Below are 22,511 nucleotides of genomic sequence, written 5' to 3'. Positions count from 1 at the left end.
ATTGGCTGCTTAGAAATTAAGTGTTAACGAGCAGTGGGACAGGTGTACCTAATAAAGTGGCCGGTGAGTGTATATATACAGTATATATATATAAGTGAAGATTTTTTTTTTTCTAAAGTGTTAAAAATAGAAAAAGAGAGTAGTAAAATAAAATTAATAGTAAAATTCTTCCAACTCCTGTTCGAACATGGAAATCCTTATTTTAATCAGTAACTGGAATTTTGCAATATGTTTGATGAAGATTTTGTTTGTGTGTGTTTTTCTTGCCAATACTCAAATGTAAATGTTCTTATTCATCTTTTTCATTTTAACATGTTCAAAATAACTTGTTAGAGGAGGAAAAGCTAAATTGATTCGAGAGTTTACATACTTGAACACAGCTATGAGTAGGTTGACCAGCAGTATGTTGGCCACCAGCAGATAGCAGGCCATGATGGCCGGGACGATCCAGGCGCCCGTCTTACATGGGGGCAGGGCCACCACCCCCCCATCGTCCGTAGTGACGTTCTGACCACAGGGGGCTGCACACCGCCACAGAGCAAACACACACACATACAAGTTAATACAAGGTAAACTATGCCTAAACTGTAGATAGAGACTTGAATCCATCATGAATATTTTAGTAGAAATATGTAGATGCACAACAAAATAGAGACATGCAGACACATGACAGAAACAGAAGACAAAGTATATAATAAAGGTTTAAGCAAATTAGAATAAAGAAAACAAAACAACCAAGCACAAATTTCAAATAGAGTTAAACTATAACAATAACAACAATAACAAAGAGACAAGCAGACCTGAAAGTACCAAACAAAATGCATGACTGCATATTTCGCAAACAAACAAGAAGCATAATTTGTCTTTATGCTTCTTAAAGAAGGGACTGGAAAGAGTGGACACTATAATGGCAGCGGCTCATGTTCAGAAATGTGCATCTGAAAACAAAATACACAAAGAAAAATACATTCATCACATCTCATCACAATTTGTGTTCCCAATATATTTTAACATGCAGTCGATGTTTAAAAAATATATTGTAACACATATGTGTGCCATAGCTTCATTCAGCGATGGTTGAGTGCTCTGAATCAATTGGAATGTATTTAGGATACATAGTATGTTTTTTCCATCTGTGATGGTTCAGTTGCTGTGGCTGATCTGGGGAACATTCAGCATTTGTTCTGGGTTTGTTTGCCTTTGAGATTCATAGTCATGCCCATCATTGCTTGATGTTCAATTGTTTCACACAATGCAGCCCAAAGACAGAGAACTGAAGTAATTTTTTTCTATTTTTTCAAATTCCCACCTTCAAAGAAAATTTGGATTTAAAAACTCTGACAACTGAACCACGTGAAAAAACAGATTACAGATGATGAAAAGGTGGCTGATAAATATATTCCGGTGTGTATGTATGTGTTTAATTCCTGTATGGTGTGGTATTCACATCTCAATTTAAACGCTTACTTATATTATATGTTCTGCTATATTGGTATTCGTATTTTTCGGCAATGTTACAATTGCTCCAGTGAGAAGCTGAGCCGGCATAAAAAAGGGAGGGTGATATGGTTTATGTGACAGACGGTGTTAACATGGCAGGGTCACTTCTTCAAATGAAACTAATTCAAAGTCAGAGGACAAAATGAGTGGAAGAAACATCAAAGGAATATCAAACTTTTCCACTTTGATACTTCCTCTTGATGTGACAGAACAAACAAAGAGCATAAATATATCAGAACACATTTGAAAAGTGCTACTGCCACGTAACAGTGCCATTTGCCAGCCAGTGCCAAAGTTAGTCAGGGTAAAGTTGCTTACAAAATATAGCCTCAGGTCAAGCGACTAGTTGATAAATCAAAAACATTTGGAGAGCATAGGCAGCCACATTCAATCAGGCTGTCATATTGTTTTGATAAGCTTAAACAAGCTTCTAGTATTAAAAGAAAAAATTCTGCTTAGATACAATAGCTGACCCAAGATACCAAACACATGAGGGCAACTTTAACCTCAGAGCGTGTGGAGCCGCATGCACACTTTTGTCTCAAGTGGCCTTTAGTGGTCAGAGTGGGCATGACATGGTGGCAATGTGAGGATGATGAAGGAAAAGTGGGATAGGTGGATGTGATTAAATTGTGGTCTATATCTGTTGATTTACTGGGGTTTTCACTGCACTGGGGAAAGTGGGATGGACCACTACTACGCCAGGTTCCGTAAGTTCGTAAGTAATTTGCGCCCAGCCAGAGTTTTTCATTCAGCCTGTGCTTTAACTTCCTACTATGCATATCTGAAACAAAGAATAAAAACATTATTTCAGATCTCTTCTCTTTGGGCCACTCCTCACATTCTGAACACACCATCATATATACAACCATACAAAAAGACAACAGAACACTTTATTGAGTCAAATGCCACTTTGTCTACAATAATATTGAATAACGGAGGGACACAAAAAGATCAGGACAAACTGAAAGTTAAGATGAATTTTCATCATGTAAGAAGCTAAGTCACTTGACAAAAAGATTCTGCAGAAATGGTGATGTAAAAGCAAAATTTGTCAAGAATTTCCCCTGTTATCAGTGTGATTTAATTTGTCTTGTAGTACAGTGTTTTAACAGTTACTGTATGCATTATAAAAGTAAATCTTCCAGTAACTTTTTAACCTGGGGAGGAATGACTGAACATTTAATTACACGTATTCGGTCACATTGCTTTCATCTCTCTTCAGAGTCAGCAAAACTGGGTTTTTTAAGAGGTGGGGGACTCTGGCCCTGAACTTACGGTCAATCTGGTCGGCAAACACCTCTCCGTAGATCATCCAGTAAGGCATGAAGAAGATGTTCCTAGCTAGCATCCAAGATGGGTCTTCATTAGGGTTGAGGATGGCCTGACGCGCCACCCCAAAACTCATCAGCACCACCAACATGATGATCACAAAATACATCATGTCGATCATCTGACAGGGAGGGGGGATAGAAGAGGATTGTCAAAGAGAGAAGGGAAGGTGTGAGTGGTTTAAAAAGAGAAAGAAAAGGGGTGCAGTTGGTGAAACTGTTTATACAATGGAGCAGTGATAAAAAAAAGGAGGATTGGATAAAGCGAAGAAAGCAGCGATGAGGAAGAAGAGAGCAGGGAGGGAACGACTTGGTCTGTTACAGCTAGAGGAGCAGTTCGAAAACTTTGATGAATGATGGTCTGCACGAGTTTTGTTTTATTACTATCCCTCTCAGAATTTTGGTTGATCAAACTTTTTTTTTAATGCACTTTATTTATGTTTATCCTAGATTGATTAAGGATGTTACACTTCTAATTTATATTCCATAAGTCACATCTTAATTACCCTAATTCATCTAACAGATACATTTTCCAAATCAGAAAGTTTTAGTAGCTTTCTATTGTTTTCACGAGGCTTCTTCTCTGTGATGTTTTTTTTGTGTGTCTTTGTATTTGACTCAATGTCATTGGGAATGAGGTTTGCCCCTCAATGAGGTAAACTTTACCTCTTATATCTCATTTTAAAAAAGGTTGATTGGATGTATATTTTTCGATAAAGGGTGCCATGCATTGTCTTTCTAGGGAGCTGAAACACATCTAAGAAACACATTGGTGCTGCAGTTGTCATTGTAATCATTATCACTTTGTCAAAACGATACGGAGCAAATTATAACGTTTCAGTTTGTTCATAAAGACTTTGTAAAAAAGAAGATGGCCTCCAAGTAAATGGTGGTAGTTCCGTTTTTGGCTGTTTACATAGCATTTACATAGCAGTACTGGTTTTTCAAATCTGCTCATGGTGCTGCAACCCCATATACTGTATGTAAATTATCTGTCTAAGTCATTGAATCCAAATCTCTCTCTCTCTCTCCTCTCTCTCTAATTGCTGATTTACATAAAATCAAAGAGCGATGGTGTCCAGTGGTACACAGCCCATGTCAAAGACAGCCGAACATCACACATATCCAAATTTGAGCCTTTGATCCCTTCTCTAAATTTGTCTTCCTGTATGTATCAGGGGCTCTGATCATGTGCTCTTTGAGATCAAACAACAAGGTTTAGAGGCGCAGAATCTCTATCAGGACCAATCCTACACAACACGTACAAATTAAACTGTTGTAATCACGGGACTCAGTATGACTCATGCTGGGTAGAAGTCAGAAGGTAGATAAATGAAGAATACATAATGAGGAAGAGGAAATATGAAAGAAGCTGTAGATAGAAAACACACACACAAACACACACAAAAGCACCCCTGCCTCCTCTCACCATCTTGCCAATCATCATCACATAGGGACCCAGGTACTTGTTGACCCCGAAGATGTCCAGCAACCGGATGTACCAATAGATGATATTGACGCAATAAATGACCCGCCCGTAGCTCATGAGCGGCGGCTCCTGGAGACGGAGAACCATGCCGACGGAAAATATCAGGATGGCCATGAGGTCTGTGATGTTCCAGTACTCCTGAAGCCACACCTTCACCTTCTGCAACAACTTCCCAGGCTCTGACATCAGGATCTGGGCAAAGGGTTGGAGGGAAATTAGTTGAGAAAGGAAAAGGAAAGATGAAGACACTCAAAATGCAGGAATAATGTAAATATATGTGTTCATAAGCACAGTAGTTAAAGGGAAAATTAAGCCTAAAATTGATTGAAATAGAAGAAAAGAAGTGCAAGCCATCATGACCACCATTAGAGGGCAGTATTAGTTAGACAATCAGGGCATCTGGCAGATGTCTGAGGAGGAATTGTTGTGCAGCTGAGAATGATGTGCCATAATGATTAATGCATTTCATACACTTACAGTACACACACAGCCACAGAGTGAGGCAGATCCAATAGTCTCATATGGCCACATGTATTTTCTATTTATTCTGTTTTCCCATCTCTGTCTAGTGCCTTTTTTCCAACCTCCCGTTCCTTTCTTTCTTCCTCTTGATTCTTTCTTTTGCTTCCCTTTGAATGGTCGCAACACAGTTTCCCTTATTTGTGATGAGCTCTTTGATGATATCGAGATGATTCTTCTGTGCCTGCCCCCCACCACAGAGCTCACCAAATGTAACTATTATGGCAACATAATGGTTGAAAGCTCTCAGTTCACTGGGTGGTGGTGAAGAATTGATTAATGTGTGTTCAAAATAGCTATGGATGCTGGTGCACATTTGCATTTAGCCACTTCTAGCATGCGTTGTACCTCTCTCATCTTCTCGATGCCGTTGGTGAAGATGTAAGCAATGACGATCCACTCTTGAGTAGAGGGCCACAGGTCCATCTTGACCAGGACAATGTAGTTGAACAACATCAGGTAGCCCACGTATGCCATCTATGTAAAAAACATAGCAGGGGGAAATCAGCAGGGATACATTTAAGGTGACGTGTTGTTCCTGCAATGGCAAACTTACATCAATAAAAGCTAAATTCTTTGCCTGCAAGCAAACTGGAACGAAAGGCTTTTGTGTGCAACTGCTCAATTGAAATACAGTAGTTATTTGGTGAACTAATCCTCATTACACCTCCTTTTTGTGCACCTTTCAGATCTGATGATAGAGAATTGAAACATCTGATTGCTTCACTTCCACACTTGGCCTGAAAATGTCCCTCATGTGTCTCCTGTGAAAGCATCTATTTAAATCCATGTCAGCTATACATGTTCCTTTTTTCTGTGCTCATGTGTGCACTGTGGCTCATTATAATCCAGACAAGATACACACACTGATCCCAATGCTAACCATCTAAAGATTAGGCCTGGACGACCTGACAAAAATGCATTCAAAATCCATTTTTCTGCGTTTTACTCATTCACAGGTCCTGACGTTACAATCAGATATTGTCGTTTTTGATTAAGCGATTGGTGATTCTGTATCCTCTGAAACCATTTAATCCTCATGAATGTATTCAACAGGGATATGGACAGCTGTGCTCAACTGTTCCTACCTTTAAATTTGGAACACGAGCAAAACGTTTTGACATATTTAAATTATAGATTAAAGTGACTACAAACAAACTGGGGATGGTGTGTCATCCAGTCCTACTTAAATCAGGTATTCCAGTGAAGTACTGAGGTAAAATGATATTAATAATGTGTGACCAAAACTGTCAATCAGTCCCAAATGCACAGTTGGTGTGTGTGATAAGTTTAACTAATATTACTTTCAACGGGGCAGCCCTCTACAGTGGATGACAGGTTTGAATGCAAATCTGGTAATGAGATAAAGAGCACATTTTGACCCTGAGAAAACCCTGCATCAGTTCTACGAGCAAAGAAATGAAAAGCAAAGTAGAATATTAATTTTTTAACCTGAAGGGCAGGAGGGAAAAGAGATAGAAAGAAGAGGAGGGGAGTAAATAGCCAGAGAAGAGAAAAAGGGATGAAACAAAAGGCAGTCAAGAATATTTTCTCAGCATTAATACACAGTGCAATCCCTGGTGGTGATGTTAAGCGATGTTTTCACTGGGAGGGTATGGGAGACAAAAGATCACTGTATTTCAAACATCACCTACAAGCTCAAAGGGAAGAAACTGTACAAAACGCAAGCTATAATCGAAGACATCCACAGTTACAGAATCCAGATGAACAATGAGAATGAAAAAGATTTAAAGACGCATGAAAACACAAACTAAATGTCAACTGAAACAATCTTTACTTTTTGTACTTCTCAAACCAGTGGCAATATGCCATGACTCAGCGGTTTCAGTTGTGTTTAAATTGTTAATATTAGAGTGGTTACGAAACCGATACAAGTATCAAAAAAATGCCTCGGATACTGCCTGAAAGGCTGGTATTGGTATCGGCGGGTATGCGAGTCTACGCACCTATCCCATTCTAAGTAATTAAGCCTCGCAGTTTTTAAAAATGAATATTAGATAATTTAAGAAAGTACTCTGGCATTCATTCTCTGTATGTTTTACCTGAGCCAGGTCAAACTACGATAGAAATCATTTTACATCCATACAGGTAAGTAGAATTTATATATACATTTTTATGCATTGATCGGATTGATACTCAGTATCGGCCGATAATAAGTTCAGGTATCGCAATAGTTATGGAGAAAGAAAAAAATGGTATTGGAACATCTCTAAATAACATAAAACCTCCATGTTTGATCTTCGATCCCTTTCACTCCCTCACTCGCCTGTACTTTTCTCACCCTGTTGTGTCCATCAGTCTCCCCATTTCTCTCACACTAAACTTTTCCACCCCAGTAAGGCTGGGTAATTACAGGGTGCCACAGGAGGCTAATGACAAGAATAGAGGGCACTGCAGTGGTAGAAGCTGACAGCGGGGAATCAGCAAATGATGCTGCTGCAGGAATACAAAGATCACCGACAATGAAACAGGAAGCTGAGCATGTAGGAGGTATTGCTGAAGCCAACACTGACCGTATGGAACCAGAACTTGACGATTGGAGCGTTGTAGAACTCGTATATCTTGCGTCCCAAGGGAATGAGTCGGTGTCGTTTCTGAACTTCCTCGACATCCTTCTTTCTGGATGTTTCTGTGGTCACCTTTCCCAGCATTGCCTGGGTGAATGCAAACCCCAAATGGAGCGAGGGAGGAGGGAGTGAAAGGTGTGAGGGATAAAGGGAATCGGCGAGTGGGAAATGTGATGGGTTGGAAAGACGAAGGATGATGAGTGAGGGAGACGCAGAGAGAGGATGGAGATGGGGACAAGTATGTGGAAGAGAGGAGGAGGGACGGGAAGAGTAGAACAACAAATACAAAAAGGAGAAGAGGGAGAGGGTTAGATTATGTCTACGGCACAGTTTCAAAGTTCATAATCAAAGAAGCAAGCACAAGCAATGTCATCATTCCAAAATGTGGGATGTGTGTTTGAGGTGGAGTGTTGGGTGAAGGCTGGTAACACGGTATGACGCAGACACAGACACTCATGGATTGTGTCCCAGACAAAACAGTTGAGAGACAATAGAGAGACAAGATAATGTCAGAAAGAAGACAGAGATAGGAAAAGATAAGACATAGATATTTAATTTCAATCTGTGACACATTTCCTTATCCATGAGAGAGGGTTCAGAGCCCACTGTTTTCATGGGTCATGGTCTTAAAGGTCCCATGGCATGAACATTTTCCTTTAATTTCTTTAACATTAATATGAGTTCCCCCAACCTGCCTATGGTCCCCCAGTGACCAGAAATGGCCATAAGAGTAAACCAAGCTGGGTACCCTGCCCTGCCTTTAGGAAAATTAAAGCTCAGATCTTGCCCCTTATGAGATCATAAGGGGCAAGATACCTCCCCTTTCTCTGCTTTGCCTGCGCAGAGATTGTGGCCCACCCATGAGAGAGAGACATCATGGCTTTCAAATGAGCAAAGTGGCAGTTGATCAAGCCCCAATACTAAGGAAAGCTCATTGTGGGACTGACTCTAGTGGCTTCGATTCTGCATCAAGGATAAATTTTGGAAAAGAGACTTCAGATATGGTATTAGGGGACCACTAAGGTCTATATAAAAGAGACTTCAGATATGGTATTAGGGGACCACTAAGGTCTATAGAAAATCATCCAAAGAACGCCATGTCATGGGACCTTTAATGTCAAAGCAACACCAGACCTCTGAGGGAGTTCATTCATGGAATTGTATTGTATGTAAACAAGTATACTGCCCTACAAAGGCAAAGCGCAGTAACTACATATTTGTTGAAAACTGAGTTAGAATCTGTATGAGACCTTTTTGCCTGCTATAAAAAACATTATGCCATAGAAATGTGTTTTTTCTGTGAAAACAGCTTTTTGTCCTAGCAGTAACTTTGACCGTGTAGTTATTGCACTCTAGCTTTATCATGTGAAATCTAGCTTGTATGATAGATAGCAATGCAGCGTTGTGGATGGCTAGCAGAAGAACTACTACTTGGGCAGAATTGGATGAAGAAAAGACACATTTGATTGGCAAGTTCAGTTTTAAACCACTTCCAGATAGTTCTCTCGACAAGACTAAAGTTATTTGCATGTGCTGTCGATATGAATTGAGTTACCACCGGAGTTTGTTGAGTCTTGACTACCACTTGACCATTCAAAACTTAAAAAATATCCCTTATAAAGTGGATTTAAAATAGATAATAAAATGTTTGATTACTTTGCAATTCATTGCAACTTTACTAAGGGCAATTGTGCAAAAAATAGCAATGAGGTGTTTTAGTCAACTGAGCGCTCTAAGGGCCATTTACACAAACATGATTACTTTGCCAAACGGAGACATTTCCCTTCGTTTTTGCCCTTTGTTTACACGCAAATTGAGAATTTGCCTCTGAAAACAAGTCTTTCCAAAAAACTCCGGCGAGAATGGGGATTTTGGAAATCTTTGTCTGCACGTTTGCATGTAAACTGAGACAAACGGAGGTTTAGGCAGCCGAGGAATTGAGGAAAAAAAGAGAGAGGAAGTGATTCATGGCTTTTGTTGATATTTTCGGGATTCTGACTGGCTAACGTGGGCTAGAGCTTCTCGGTACACTGCCACCTACAAGTTTGGCGTGCTCTTGACGGCATATATACACAGGTTTGCGTAAACAAACACTCCTCTGAAAACTGACAGCTGTGCACAAAATGTGTTAATTATGAAAATAGCCTTCAAAATGTAAACCTAGTCCTAATTACAACCTTTTCATCCATTTGACATTTTACTGTGAAGTCTGAAATCATTAAAACCTTTCTCAACTTCACTGTTACAGCACTCAGCCTTTGTAGGGGAGTATAGCAGACCTGGGCAAAGATGAAACATTTGAAAGCTGGTCTACATATTTGAAATACATGAGTTTGGGAGTTGGTTGAGAAGTTGGTTTTAGCTGCCAGGTCCCTGAATAGGTGCGATAGTGATAACCCACCACTAAGAAATTAAAGGAGAAATCACCATCACTAAGGAATCATAGGAATTTCTCTTTTTCCCCCAAATATGTTAAACATATAAAGATACATGTTTTGTCCAAGGCACACACAGACAGGGCCTTCAGGGTGAACAGGTTCCGATGCCAGTGTGTTAATCACACCACGCTCTTTACTGAACCAAACATGCACATTATCCGATTAGCAAGTGGACACAAGCTTTGACATTCATCAAAGTGTGGTTTATCTAAAGCATCTGAGGATAAAACAATACAATCTCCCTCTGTGGTGTAGCAGTCTGTGTACATCTGTATGAATCTTTGTGTGATTCATAAGTATCTGAAGGTGCATTTGTACAGTCAGAAGCCAGGGCAATAGGAAGGGGCTTTTGCAAATCTGGCAGCAGGGCTCTTTATACACAACAGTGCCTCAAAGATTGCATGTGTATGGTGGCCCATTTGCGCTGGCTTGCTGGCTGTGCTCAATGCAGATGGAGAGTATGTACAGGGGTGCTGAGGGGCGTTTGACTTCAGTTCAATCACTTCATGGAACAACATTAGATCCAGTTTACATCTTAAAACTGTCTTTGAAATCACAGCCTGGCTTTTAACACACAAACTGGATCATGTCCAGAATTGATTGGATTGAAATGGAACGATTAACCCTAATCCTGCTGTACATCAATGTTTATGCAGATGGACCAACTCTTCCACTGTGAGCCGGGAGAAGGTGCTCAGACTCTGCATGATGTGAGCTCTGCGGCAGCAGGCGGACATGTGGTTATATAATGCAAAAGCCTGGGCCTCCCATGCTCAGCAGCCGACATGCTGAGTGGTGTGCTGCAGCAAGCCATCATCATGATGGGAGAGAGTGAGGGGCAGCAATCGGCTGGCAAACGTACTGTACCTCAACCAGAACTGAGCTAGAGAGAGGAAGAAAGAGAGAAAGAACTAGAGAGAGAGAGAGAGAGAGAGAGAGAGGGAGCTAAAAGCAAAATAAATAAAGAAAGAAGAGGAGAAAGGCAGAGAGAAATAGAGAAGGAGATAGCTGGAAGAAGAAACATACACGAGGGAACCCACAAGCAGCGACAGACTGAGACGCTACAACTCCACGACCATGTCTTTGCTGAGACGACGAGAAACAGGAAAGGCCGATTTGGCTGGAGGGGTCCAGTTGGCCAGAATAGAGAAACAAGGATGTGTGTGTGGAGAACTGCGTGCGTAAGTGTGTATGTATCGACATCTCATTTTGGACGGGAAACAACATAAAACTGGTCCACAAGAGATATTTACAAAGGACACAGGATCTGGGCTATGTGTTCAATGATGGGTTTTAACAATCTGAACAAAGCATGTGTGTAGTGTCTTAAGTTTGAATATGTGAATAGAGTCTGAGATGCGGGGCTGAGGTGGGTTCTCTCACCACGGAGTTGTACTGCGCCTCACAGTAAGATCTTACTGTGAACTCCATGTCTTCCTCCTCCTTCTCCTTGACTGGTTTCTCGGGCTCCTCCTCCTCCTTCTCCTGCAGGTAGGCCTCCTGATCCTGGGGCATGTAGGACATCTCATCCTTGTTCTTGAACTCCAGACTCAGGATCGATGGCGGCAGAAGCAGGCCTAAGATGACCTGGGTGATGGGGACAGGACGCAGAGGTGGAGGGAAAGTTAGGGAGAAGAGTTGGAAGCAACAAATCATAGATGGGATAAAAATAAAATAAAAAAAGGTGTACAGTTTCATGAGCGGTGCTGCAGAAATTAGGACACAGAGAATTGGGAACAAACCGACCTTCTTAAATCGGTCTGAGACACACTCATAAAACTCGCATAATAAAAATGTCTCCTTGTGAACACCTTCCCATCATAACCCCGGCCTGCACACGTTAATTACAAAAGCATTAATCCAGTCAGGAAGCGAGGATAGTGCGATGGATTAGAGGGACACACAAAGCAGATAAAGGAGGCAGGCGTTCTGTAAACACTTAGGCTACCTACCAATCAAACAAGAAAAGCAAGAACGAGGTAACGAACAAGTGAGAGGGATGAAGAAGGAGAGCAGAGTGATCAAGTGTCTGCTTCTTATCTCTGGAAGCAGCTCTCTAACTAACTAGAGAAATTTAGCAGTTTTCTTTGCATTGACTATTGGTTCAATAGCCCCCCCCCCTCTCACACACACACACACAAACACACACACGCATTTTATGATTTGATGAATTTAGGCACAAATTGAAGGAGCTGATGGGATTACATTTCACTGGAATTGTACCTTGTATGAGTTTATGATTTCATGTGACAAATTAGAAATGTATTAACAATTATTAATAAATTATGAAATTTATGAAAATTAATAACTATGAAATAAATTATTATGAAAAAATGATTGAATATATGAAAAGGATAGTTTCAAGGTGAAGAAGTGGGGTTAGTGACAAGTAAGAAATTCAGTTCAATTCAACCACAGCAGAGAAATTGATTTCTCAGCTCTCCTGTCAACAGTCGTGTCGAGGGGTCGCGAGCAGAGATGTCAGTAGTTTGTCAGTCAAACAGATGTGTGAAGAAACACCTCCACTAAACATATTCTGACATACGTTGGAGGGTAGATATTGACTATAACTATAGCAACTCCCAAATGTGCACACATATTATTTCAACAACATTTTGAAATTGTTATTTGCCGTTTATTATGAACTGCTGGAGGCACCAAATCTTGTTGGTTCCACTTGTGGTTTCCTCCCTGTCTTTCCGCTCCAATGAGCTTGCATTTGCAGTGCACTCTCCCTCCCTTCTGCAAAGGCCAAACCATACTTAAAGCACTTGTTGTCTGCCCCGCTCCAAGAAGCTAGTCAACCAGACCCATCACCCTGTCTCCCTCTGTATATGAATAAGTGTGAACCCAGCCGTCCCTTGAGCAACTCCCATGGCAACTAGTAAACTCTAACCTCTCTGATGTAAGCAGCTGCATCCTATCACCATATCGCCAGACGCCTGGACAAACCCACGTGAGCAGAAATGGCTCAAAAGTCATCCGCCAGTCTTAACGGAAACCTCTCCCCTCGACTCAAAGGGATGTTTTCCAATACAGCCTCCGTGAAAAATACATTTGGGACACAAGTCTTTTTGTACTAATCAAGGGCAGGTCCTCTGTCCCCTCTGACTGAAGAGATTTTTTTGTTGCTTATAGATAAATCTGTGGTGGAACTTGTTCTAAAATCATTTAGGGCGTACTCACACTTGGCCCAGATAAACTGTGCCTGAGCACGTTTGGTAGAGTTTTTTACTCTACCGGACAGGACATGGGCTATTAAACGTGCCCTGGCATGGTTCTTATCTTACAGATGCATGAAAATTGTAGTTGGCGAGTCCCGCAATATAATGACTTTTGGGTGCTCTGGCTCTGAACGTTTTATCGCAGAGTGAGTGCTGGCCGGAGGGGGAATGGGAACGGGGGATAATCGAGCTCGAGCATGGTTCAATGCCCCTAATAAGCTTCTCCTTGGTGTTTCAAGGTATAATTTGTGAGAGGTGGAGGTGAGAGAGTTTTCTTTCCCAGGTAGTCTGAGGGGATTCAAGCGTTCCGATACAACTCCGCCTCTAAAGCCTAAAGTCACTGTGCACAGACATTTATTTAATGTAAGCAGTGGTGGAAGAAGTATTCAGATTACATAGAAAAAAAAATAGAAATACCACACTGTAAAAACACTCTGATACATGTTAAAGTCCTGCATTGAATATGGTACTTAAGTAAAAGTATGTACATCAGGAAAATGTACTAAAATCTTACGCCCCTATTTAAACGATCATGGCGTGAAGCGCAAGGCCCAGATGCATTTAAGGCGAGTCCAAATCCACTCTTGCTAGTTTAACGGTGGAACAAAGGGCTTGTGCCACTGGCACATGGTTAAAAAGGGTTTCACTCTGTGTCTTCATTAATTCATAGGTGTGTTTTGGGTGTAACATGCAATAAACCAGTCAGAGTGTCATCTCCCATTCCCTTTAAAAAGCCAGGCGCGTTTGGACCTTGGCGCTTTGTTGTTATGATGGTGCATTTGCACCATACTATTTTAATTGTAATCTTTTGTACATGTGTGTGCTGCTGCGCTTCCCTGTGTGTGTAACAAACATAGTGTGTGCAATGAAATGCTGCGGTATTGACTTTAGACCAGGTTTTTGTTGGTCAATGGCACAATCGCTTTGCTGCTGCCGTAAGATAGCAATACACCAAGAATTCACCTGAACACACCTCCCTGGAAGAGCGGCACGCACATGGGAGCAAAGATGAGTGCAGGTGCATAATTTGCCCATAATATGTAAAGCAACTAGTAGTCAAATTGAATGTAGTTGAGTATAAAGTACAATATTTCCCTCTTAAATGTAAAAAATGTGAAAGGGGCTTGAAAAGACAAAGTACAGGTACGTTACATTTGTACTTAAGTACAGTGCTTGAGTAAATGTACTTATTTACATTCCACCACTGAATGTAAGTATGGGTTTCTTTTTTTTAAAGATTTTTTTGGGGGATTTTTCCCTTTATTAGATAGTGACACTGGATAAACAGGAAAGGTGGGAGAGAGATGGGGGACGACACGCAGCAAAGGGCAGCAGGTCAGATTTGAACCCAGGCCACTGCAAAGGACTCTACATTGGGCACACTCTCTTATTGGGTGAGCTAGAGGTTGCCCCTAAGTACAGGTTTCTTTCCCCAATTCCAAACATCTGGCCCAATGTTATTACCTTCAGGCCGGAGTTCTTGCGCATGCGCAGGCGTCCCATCCACATGTCGGTCAGCAGCATCTGACTGCAGGTGTGAGCGATGAAATCTCTGTGTTTGGCTGCTACCGCCAGCTGCAGGCAGGTGGCGTTGCTCCAGTTCTTCAGCTCGTACGTAAGCAGCTTCATTGCCATCTGCTCGTCCTGTTTATAGGATTGGTCTAGGAGTTCCACCGCCAGCTGGCAAAACTCTCTGGGAATTATATGCAGGATATATACGGTCACACTGCGACATGAAAAGAGACAGTGACACACTTTGTCCAAACATGTAAAATTGTAAATGAACTGGTCAAGGAATTACTGTCCATCTGGCCAAATCCTATAGGACATTATATTTGCACACACACACACACACACACACACACACACACACACACACACACACACACACACACACACACACACACTCAACACGGGCCATTCATGACAAGCAAGCTTATCTAATTTCTTTAGTAGATGCAGACACATTGGTATAGCAAAGAGGCCTCATCATTAATTATGTCGGTATCTTCTTCAGGGTGATGGGGTTTGGAATACTTGTTGTATGTATACAGCATGCTTAATGAGAAGCGCTGCGTTCAGATTCAAAGTTACGGTGACAGAACTACGGTGCTACTATAAAATATTTATTCATGAAATGAGGTCAAAATATGGTCCGCACACACACCAGCATTTCAATACGTAATAAAAACGTAAATCAGTGCAGATCAAGTTTCACCTTAATTTCTAATTTCATACTACACTGGAGAGCAATCTCCTCTGTGTAGTTTAATGAGTACAACAAGGCACTAGCATGGATGGGGTCTGAAAGATTTATAAAACAAGGGCTCATAATATCATGATGCACAGAACAGGACAGAGTTAAGCAGCGATGAACACCTTTCTGTTTCTGTAAAGGCCTTTTCATTTGACATATGATAAAATATAAAAGGGGAATATTGTAACCATATTTAAAGTTTCTTTAGAAGTGCCTTGGAAAGTAAGAACTCCCTAAAGATTGTAGGCATTACTGTATGTTCTTTCAAACATTTTATATTTCACACACAAATCCCTTGCGCTTTCACACACACACACACACACACACACACACACACACACAGGAAGAAGAATTCATAAACACTGCTTATGTAAAGATTACATGAAGACATAAAATGCACACAGTTAAATGAGTTCTTTGAAGAAAGCCAGCCAAATTATTTGTGGAGAGTAAACTCAAGACGTGCCAGCTCTGAGGCTGTTCTTTGAAAGTGTGTAAGTATGTGTGTGAGTTTTGGTTAATGTATTTGTGCTTCATTTGTGGTACCTAAAAGATTTCCCCCCAATTAACAGTCATTTCCATAGCCGGCATGTTAATCTCTAGGTGGTAACCTTTATCTCATATGCATATCCTTAACTATCAGTGTTATCAGATTTCTGTTTCTATGTCACTTACTGCCCTTGGGAGCTGGGAGTAGTCTGAATCAGGTTAGTTTGCAGGGAAAAAAACATGTCGGTGTATTTGTGTGGGTGTCTGCCCATACTGTACGGGGTGGAGTGTCAAGGTAGATGTCCAGGTCTAGACTCGCCACACAACTACACATTAATAATTCATGGTAGGTAGGGCTGGGTAGAGAATTGCTTCTAAATTATCTAAAAATGCCTACCTAAGGAGTCAATTCATCAGCAACAGTGAGCCACTAAGCATGTAGCATGTTTCTACTAAGATCTAAAAATGTTTGTGATTGGCTGGCTAACGTTACACGTCACAGAGACACGCAGGAAAAACCCTAGGTTACGCACAGATACGGCTCACTGCAGCAGGAGCTGAAAAAAACACAAAAAGATTTGTGCCGTAATGTGTAATGTTGTAATTTCAAAAAAAGTTCTGTTTAGGAACCGGTATCAAAGTCACAGTATTGGTATCGGTACCTGTCTCGAATAGTTTTGAATGATACCCAGCCCTTATTGAAGGAATGTTTTTGTGAGATAAGTCAGTGGTGACCCAGAATGAAAATCTTTAGAATTTATCAGACTGTTTTCTCTTTGGGGTGGAGATGTGTTAACATTCTGAGTTTTGGTTTCATTTTATTGTATTAAATTAGCCTAAAATACGTATAAAACTGTAGAGAATTCTGCATCCTCAGATTCAGTGTGGCCTTGATTGTGAGAGATGGCTGGATGTGTTTGTGTGTGTACGTACAAAATCTGTGTCACACACCTGGAGTTGTGGTTTAGTTCCTGGGAGATGTCGTCCACCATGTCGTTCTCCGAGGCTTCGTGTGCCATGGCTTTACAGAGCTTACATGCTACCAAGGCCTTGGCCATGGCCTCTTCACCATGCTGCCAAAAGAACAGCGCCATCTTCTGGCGTTTCATGAGCACGGCCCAAACCATGAGCTCATGGAAGGGGAAAGGGAAGTGGTTGATTTCGGGGTCATCCAAATCAATGTCCACTTCCTCCTCTCGTTTGCGGGTTGTTTTCTGGCGGCCTCTGCGGATGGGCATGTCATCCTGGTGGAAATCCATAGCGAGTGGGATGGAACAAAAGGTAGGCTGTTACTATGTAGGGTTTACATATTTTAGGGTGACTTGTTACAGATGATGATATTACATATACACACACGTGTGTGAGTATATATGTATATATATACATATATATATATGTATATATATACATACTGTACACATATACATATGTATTACAAGCAAAACCTAAGAATCTGGCCCTGTGTTTGGCCAAATTCAACAGATATCTAGAGATATCTTATGGCCCAGTTAACTGTTTTATAATGTTTTTTCTTTCTTTTTTCACCCTCCACATGATGAAAGTAAGTTGAATGCAGAAGCAAAATCAAACTTTTGAGGACAAAGGTGGAAGAACAAAGTGCCACATAAAATATGGATTGTCTAAAGCACTTTTCAATAAAATCTTATGAAAGGATTTGACTTTTCTCTTTTTTATAACCTTTCAGGTAAAAAAAAAATTACTCAAACAGAGGTGAGGTCCTCTGAGACTCCCTGTCTCAGCCTGGACCCTTTGTTCCCATGGTTTTATGTCTAAGTGACTGATGGGTACAGGTGCCGCCGCAGTTGGGAACGGCAAAACAAGCAGCAATGTAACGTTAATGGGCAATTGCGCACCATTAATTTCCGTCCACTAAAAGTGCTATTTTGCCACAAACAGGCTGAGATTATTCTAAGGGCCAGATCTACAGTACGTACATTTGCAAATGTAGCGTTATCAGCGCCATGACCAACCCGAAGAAAGCGCATGCAGTGTTACTTCAGTGTACGTCATATTTACCAAACATCCAGTTCATCAGGTAATCAGCACCTTTCTTCGCCCACTATACCAAGTATACAAAGTGATTTTACTTCTTAACAAAAAGGTCCATCTCTGTAGGGATCCTTTTCCGTAATGTTATCAGACACTTAGAATAACAACAGGAGGCTGTCAGTGGCAAAAACTGCAGCTGTCGGTTACCACGTCCAGATTGTTGTTCACATTAGTCACTTAGGCACCAATGCATAGGAAAATAGGTTGAACAAAAATTTCCTTTTAATGTTATATCAGCATCTCCAATAGCTTCACATTTTAACAGTTTGGGGAATGACAGAACTCTGAGAATTGACTTTCAGTGGTTTGACTAAAAATTGCTGCTTGGTTTCAGACAGATTATCTGGATAAGATAATAGTGGGGCAGTAAATTACAAGGTAATACTAGAAACTGACACAAAATCATAAAAGAGAACAATGCTACATTTCTGGATAGTTAGACATGTTTGCAGCACCATAAATGTATGTCCAAGTTGCCGTACTGATTGAATGATAAATTGAATTACAAAGAAAGCGAGGAAGACATCAAGGTAAAGACTTTGACAGACACAAACAAAGAGAGAACACCCACTGACAGGGAGACGTACAAAGGAAAGGGCAGCCATGCACATTAGACATAAATACCTCTGAGAAAACTGTAGACACACGCTGTGATAAAAGCTTTATGACGTGGATTCTTGATGGTTGGTACCACATGTATACATGTGAGTACACAAACAATGTATTATTTAATTGTGTGAGGTCAGTCATTACCTATTCATTTACATGTAACTGGACTGCTCTGACATCATATTGTATCAAAAGAGTTGTAAACATTCATACTGTCTGGAGCCATTATGCAGTTATGTAGTCATTCATTTTTTCATTTCATAAATCTGAGATAAATGAAATTGTCAATAACTTTGAACAAGGCAGTGTGAAATGTAATAGTAATGTTATCTGTCAATGAGCCTTTAACTAGTGTATACAGATTGCCAGAAAAACAAACTGAACATGCCCCAAGGTCTTTCAAAGACTGCAAGGCACACAGCACACACTTAACAGCTATTTGCTGAAAAATATTCAAACTGACTATACACTCAACACGTTATGAGGGAAAAGAGTGCTTTTTTAAAAGAGAGAGAGGAACAGTGAAGGAAGGACTGACTAACAATCTTGATGAGATCGACACTCACCTCCATCCCCAGCAGTTTCAGGGCTTTGGGCTAGAAAAGCGACAAAAACATGAACAAGCAGAACAAGACCTTGTTGAATGTATTTTATAGAGTCATTTACTCTATAAGAACAACACAGCACACACTGACAGACAGGCTCAATCACATGAGAGCAGAAATATTCTTTTATATGGTTAAAGTCACGCAGTTTCAGTTTTTTCTTTAAAATGGCGACAGCAATTTTGTGCTTTTGTGATTGACTATGTAATGTATGCTATATACACACAGCAACAATCCTTTACGGTTTCATGTTTGCATGTTTCAAAGCACAGTGAGTTTGTGCATTGGGTACAGTACTGTGTATCTGTATTAAAGCAGGGCATGTATGAATTATGCATTCATGAGCTAACATCTGAGTTGGTAAAAATAGCCCAGGTCTCCCGTGGGGATTCTGATATCCTCATATATTTTAAGGCTTTGTTTTTAGTTAAAATGTGTGTGTGTGTGTGTGTTTGTGTGTGTCATCAAATCTTTCACGCAAAAACATTTCAGCTTTGTCCTGCCATTAGAAAATGTTGGACGGTGTGTGTGTGTGTCTGCGTGCGTGTGTGTGCGTACGTGCGTGTGTGTGTGTGCGAGTGACTATGTGATAGCACATTCAAAATCACAGTAAATTTCAACTGTCTCTCTCTCTCTCTGCCTTGTGCAGCAGACATACAATAAGATAAGCAAGCACATGACAACTCACATACACCCACTCACAAACACACACATGCTCAAACATTCAATCGCAATGGTGCACCATTGAGCAGACATATGGGGTTTCAGGCACAGCTGTGTATACTTCTGTTTTCATCACACCTGTGGCAGTGTGTGAGGTTTCGAGGCAGAATGAGAGAATTATACATTAGAACAACAGAAGATGAACATTGACAATATGTTCTGCAGTGTGTGCAGTGTAAAACACACAACCACCAAACACAACAGCACATGATTTCAATGACCAGTTCCTCCACTTTGGTTGAAAGCATGCTGATCAGTAAGAGGAGTTTCTGTAGTGGTGGAAGTGAAGTGTTTATATTATTGGGGTAATGATTGCACATGATGAAGAGCCCCTGCTATAGATGGATGATGTGTTGCATCAAGCTAATCGGAGAATGTAAACTCCTATGTTTGACCTCTGCTGATGAACAACACCTTCATCGTAGGATATGATTGGCGTGAACTAAGTGACAAGAATGTCTTTAATGTGCTTTTCATTAACAGATGTTGTGGGCTGTCAGGCTGTAGATTAATACTCCAACCTAGTGAGAAATTAGTACCTCTGAGATAAGATAACCAAAATAGTAGTCAGTTGATTTCAATTTGTTCCTAGATAAACCATTTATTGCCACAATGCCTTGCCATTTAAGTCAAACAGTTTCCTGACATTTATAAAAACCTAATCTTCTAAGCAGGGCTGTCAATTGATTAAAAAAGGTTTTCATGATTAATCCTGCAATTGTCCATAGTTACTCGCTATTAATCGAAAATGAACCACACATTTTTTCATCTGTTCTAATTTACTTTAAAGGAAATTTTCAAGTTTTGAATGCTGCTTTCAACATCTTATCAACATATGCTTTGAGCAAATGTTTTTTTTTATTATTGAGAAATACTATCTAGATTAGAATTTTCTCCAGAATAACCTATGTTAAATAAATATGCTGAAAGTATAGTACTTTTGGCAAACCAAAGCCCATCGAGCAACAACCAATGGAAACACTGACTTGAATGTAACCTAACGTGGTAATACTAACACAATGTAGTGTCCCACTTTACACTTGTACTTCTTACACTTCTTACACTTCTTACTTCTAAACAAAGACATGATTAGCATCCACTCGTAGTATAACAAGCAACACACATTACAGTGTGTGGTTTTTTGTGGTCATCCTGCTCCATACATCAAACATCACGCTTTTAACATTCAGTTATGTCACAACCAATGTGTATATGCTAATTTTACTACTTGCAACGTCAAGGTGAAGTCTCCCCTTGAGTACACAATACCTGATTATAATTTTATTATAAAAAAACATAATTTTCCCACGTTATTTGACTTGCCCACCAGGGCTTATTTGATCATTAGGCTCTGTTTACTGGATACTTTGCTTAATGACGTTAAAAATTCCCAGACATTAGTGTTTACATGCATTAAAGGATAGGATGAGAATTGTTCACTCACCCGCTTGGGTCCAAAGAGGTTGTGGTACAGCGTTCTGAATCTCTTCCTGGTGTAGTTACACCGATACGCCCCGCCCATGAGGTATTCAATGACCAGTCCAATGTCGATGAGGCTGATACGGTAGTCCGGAGGCAGGTTTCCCTATAAAACCAGACAGTGTTAACAGACAAACAACCCATGCCACCTGACTAATAAACGAGTGTAAACAGGAGAGGAAATAAGAGTACAAAACAAATCACACAGACACGCTCACAAAATCCATATCAAAGTGTTGTTTTGGCTATGAAAGAGAACGTGATTGTCTGATTCACCTTGAAGTAGATCCAACTGAACCCTGGATATTCTCGCTTGGAAAGAACACACAATGTCAGTGAGCAAGAGCAGGGGAAATAAGATACACAGAAACTCTCTGGCAAGATCTCTCTTCCAGTCTCTTCAATCAATTGTTATCGCAACTGGACAGTTTGTGTTTTTGAAATTTGAATTATTTTTGATCTTGGTTTGATTGAATAAAGCTGGAGCTATTCCACCGATTTAGTAAATGGTTGAAGCAAAAAACTATTACAGTTTCTGGTTTGTCTCAGGACAATTACAAAGAAATTGAACAATTTCTCGTAATTTGAATTTAGAAGAACAATGAGATCTTCTCAGTGAGGTTCAATGCAGTCTTGAAAAGAGGAAAAGAAAGAGAAAGTGGTCAAGTCTAATTAGCCTTGAAGATACGGGCAAAAGCATGGAAAGACCAACAGACAGTTAATAAAGCTGGAAACTAGAATTGTTATTTAAAAACGTTCTTTGACATGAGCCCTGTATGTCAACTCTCGCTGCTTTTCCTCGTGCCCTCAACATCAACCCGAGATCCTGCGGTCATTAATCTGACCCACGCTGTTCCTTTGAGATACACCAAATACCTTAAATGTCTTTACACCTCCATTTATTCCGTCTACACGCCGATGGGAGATCCTCGAAATCCTCTCTGTCCTACCAATCTCTATCCTGTCCTCGTATCCAAACATTTATTTTCACTGGCAATAAAGCCTGGCAACCTCCTGCAGGCCAGCTGACACTCTTTGAAGTAAAGAGAGACACAGATACTGGTTGTCTTTCCACACGTCCGAAGTTCAAAGTGAACAAGCAAAGCTTCACCTCCTCATCCTACCGATATATATAGTTCAAAAGCAGCAGTCTGCGGTCAGCCGAGCACTGATCTAATTCCCTGTGGTGG

General features: G+C 40.5%; 1 protein-coding gene and 1 long non-coding RNA gene across 9 annotated transcripts in view; one reads left to right on the top strand and one right to left on the bottom strand.

Annotated features, from left to right (window-relative positions):
* LOC117944460 overlaps positions 1 to 9,544 on the top strand; it is a 20,507-nt gene extending 10,963 nt beyond the window's left edge. The window contains exon 3 of the long non-coding RNA XR_004656580.1: positions 9,446 to 9,544. This is a non-coding gene — a long non-coding RNA (uncharacterized LOC117944460). The remainder of the gene's footprint in view (positions 1 to 9,445) is intronic.
* Positions 1 to 22,511, bottom strand: part of trpm3 (transient receptor potential cation channel, subfamily M, member 3) — a 160,267-nt gene that overhangs the window by 6,597 nt on the left and 131,159 nt on the right. For 3 of the 8 annotated variants that reach the window (XM_034871237.1, XM_034871239.1, XM_034871244.1), the window contains exons 13-23: positions 21,287 to 21,427; positions 19,081 to 19,110; positions 16,787 to 17,079; positions 14,554 to 14,782; positions 11,249 to 11,452; positions 7,374 to 7,514; positions 5,188 to 5,316; positions 4,261 to 4,512; positions 2,779 to 2,953; positions 2,156 to 2,284; positions 371 to 521 (exon numbers count right to left, since the gene is read on the bottom strand). In XM_034871237.1, coding sequence (XP_034727128.1) covers positions 371 to 521; positions 2,156 to 2,284; positions 2,779 to 2,953; positions 4,261 to 4,512; positions 5,188 to 5,316; positions 7,374 to 7,514; positions 11,249 to 11,452; positions 14,554 to 14,782; positions 16,787 to 17,079; positions 19,081 to 19,110; positions 21,287 to 21,427 — 1,874 coding nt within the window. The remainder of the gene's footprint in view (positions 1 to 370; positions 522 to 2,155; positions 2,285 to 2,778; positions 2,954 to 4,260; positions 4,513 to 5,187; positions 5,317 to 7,373; positions 7,515 to 11,248; positions 11,453 to 14,553; positions 14,783 to 16,786; positions 17,080 to 19,080; positions 19,111 to 21,286; positions 21,428 to 22,511) is intronic. The other 5 variants (XM_034871238.1, XM_034871241.1, XM_034871242.1 and 2 more) reach the window with 3 other exon arrangements.

Source organism: Etheostoma cragini, chromosome 5 (genome assembly GCF_013103735.1).
Source record: "Etheostoma cragini isolate CJK2018 chromosome 5, CSU_Ecrag_1.0, whole genome shotgun sequence".
Taxonomy (NCBI): domain Eukaryota; kingdom Metazoa; phylum Chordata; class Actinopteri; order Perciformes; family Percidae; genus Etheostoma; species Etheostoma cragini.
The sequence above is the reverse complement of the archived record's forward strand: the minus strand, read 5'-3'. Positions and strand labels throughout refer to the sequence as shown.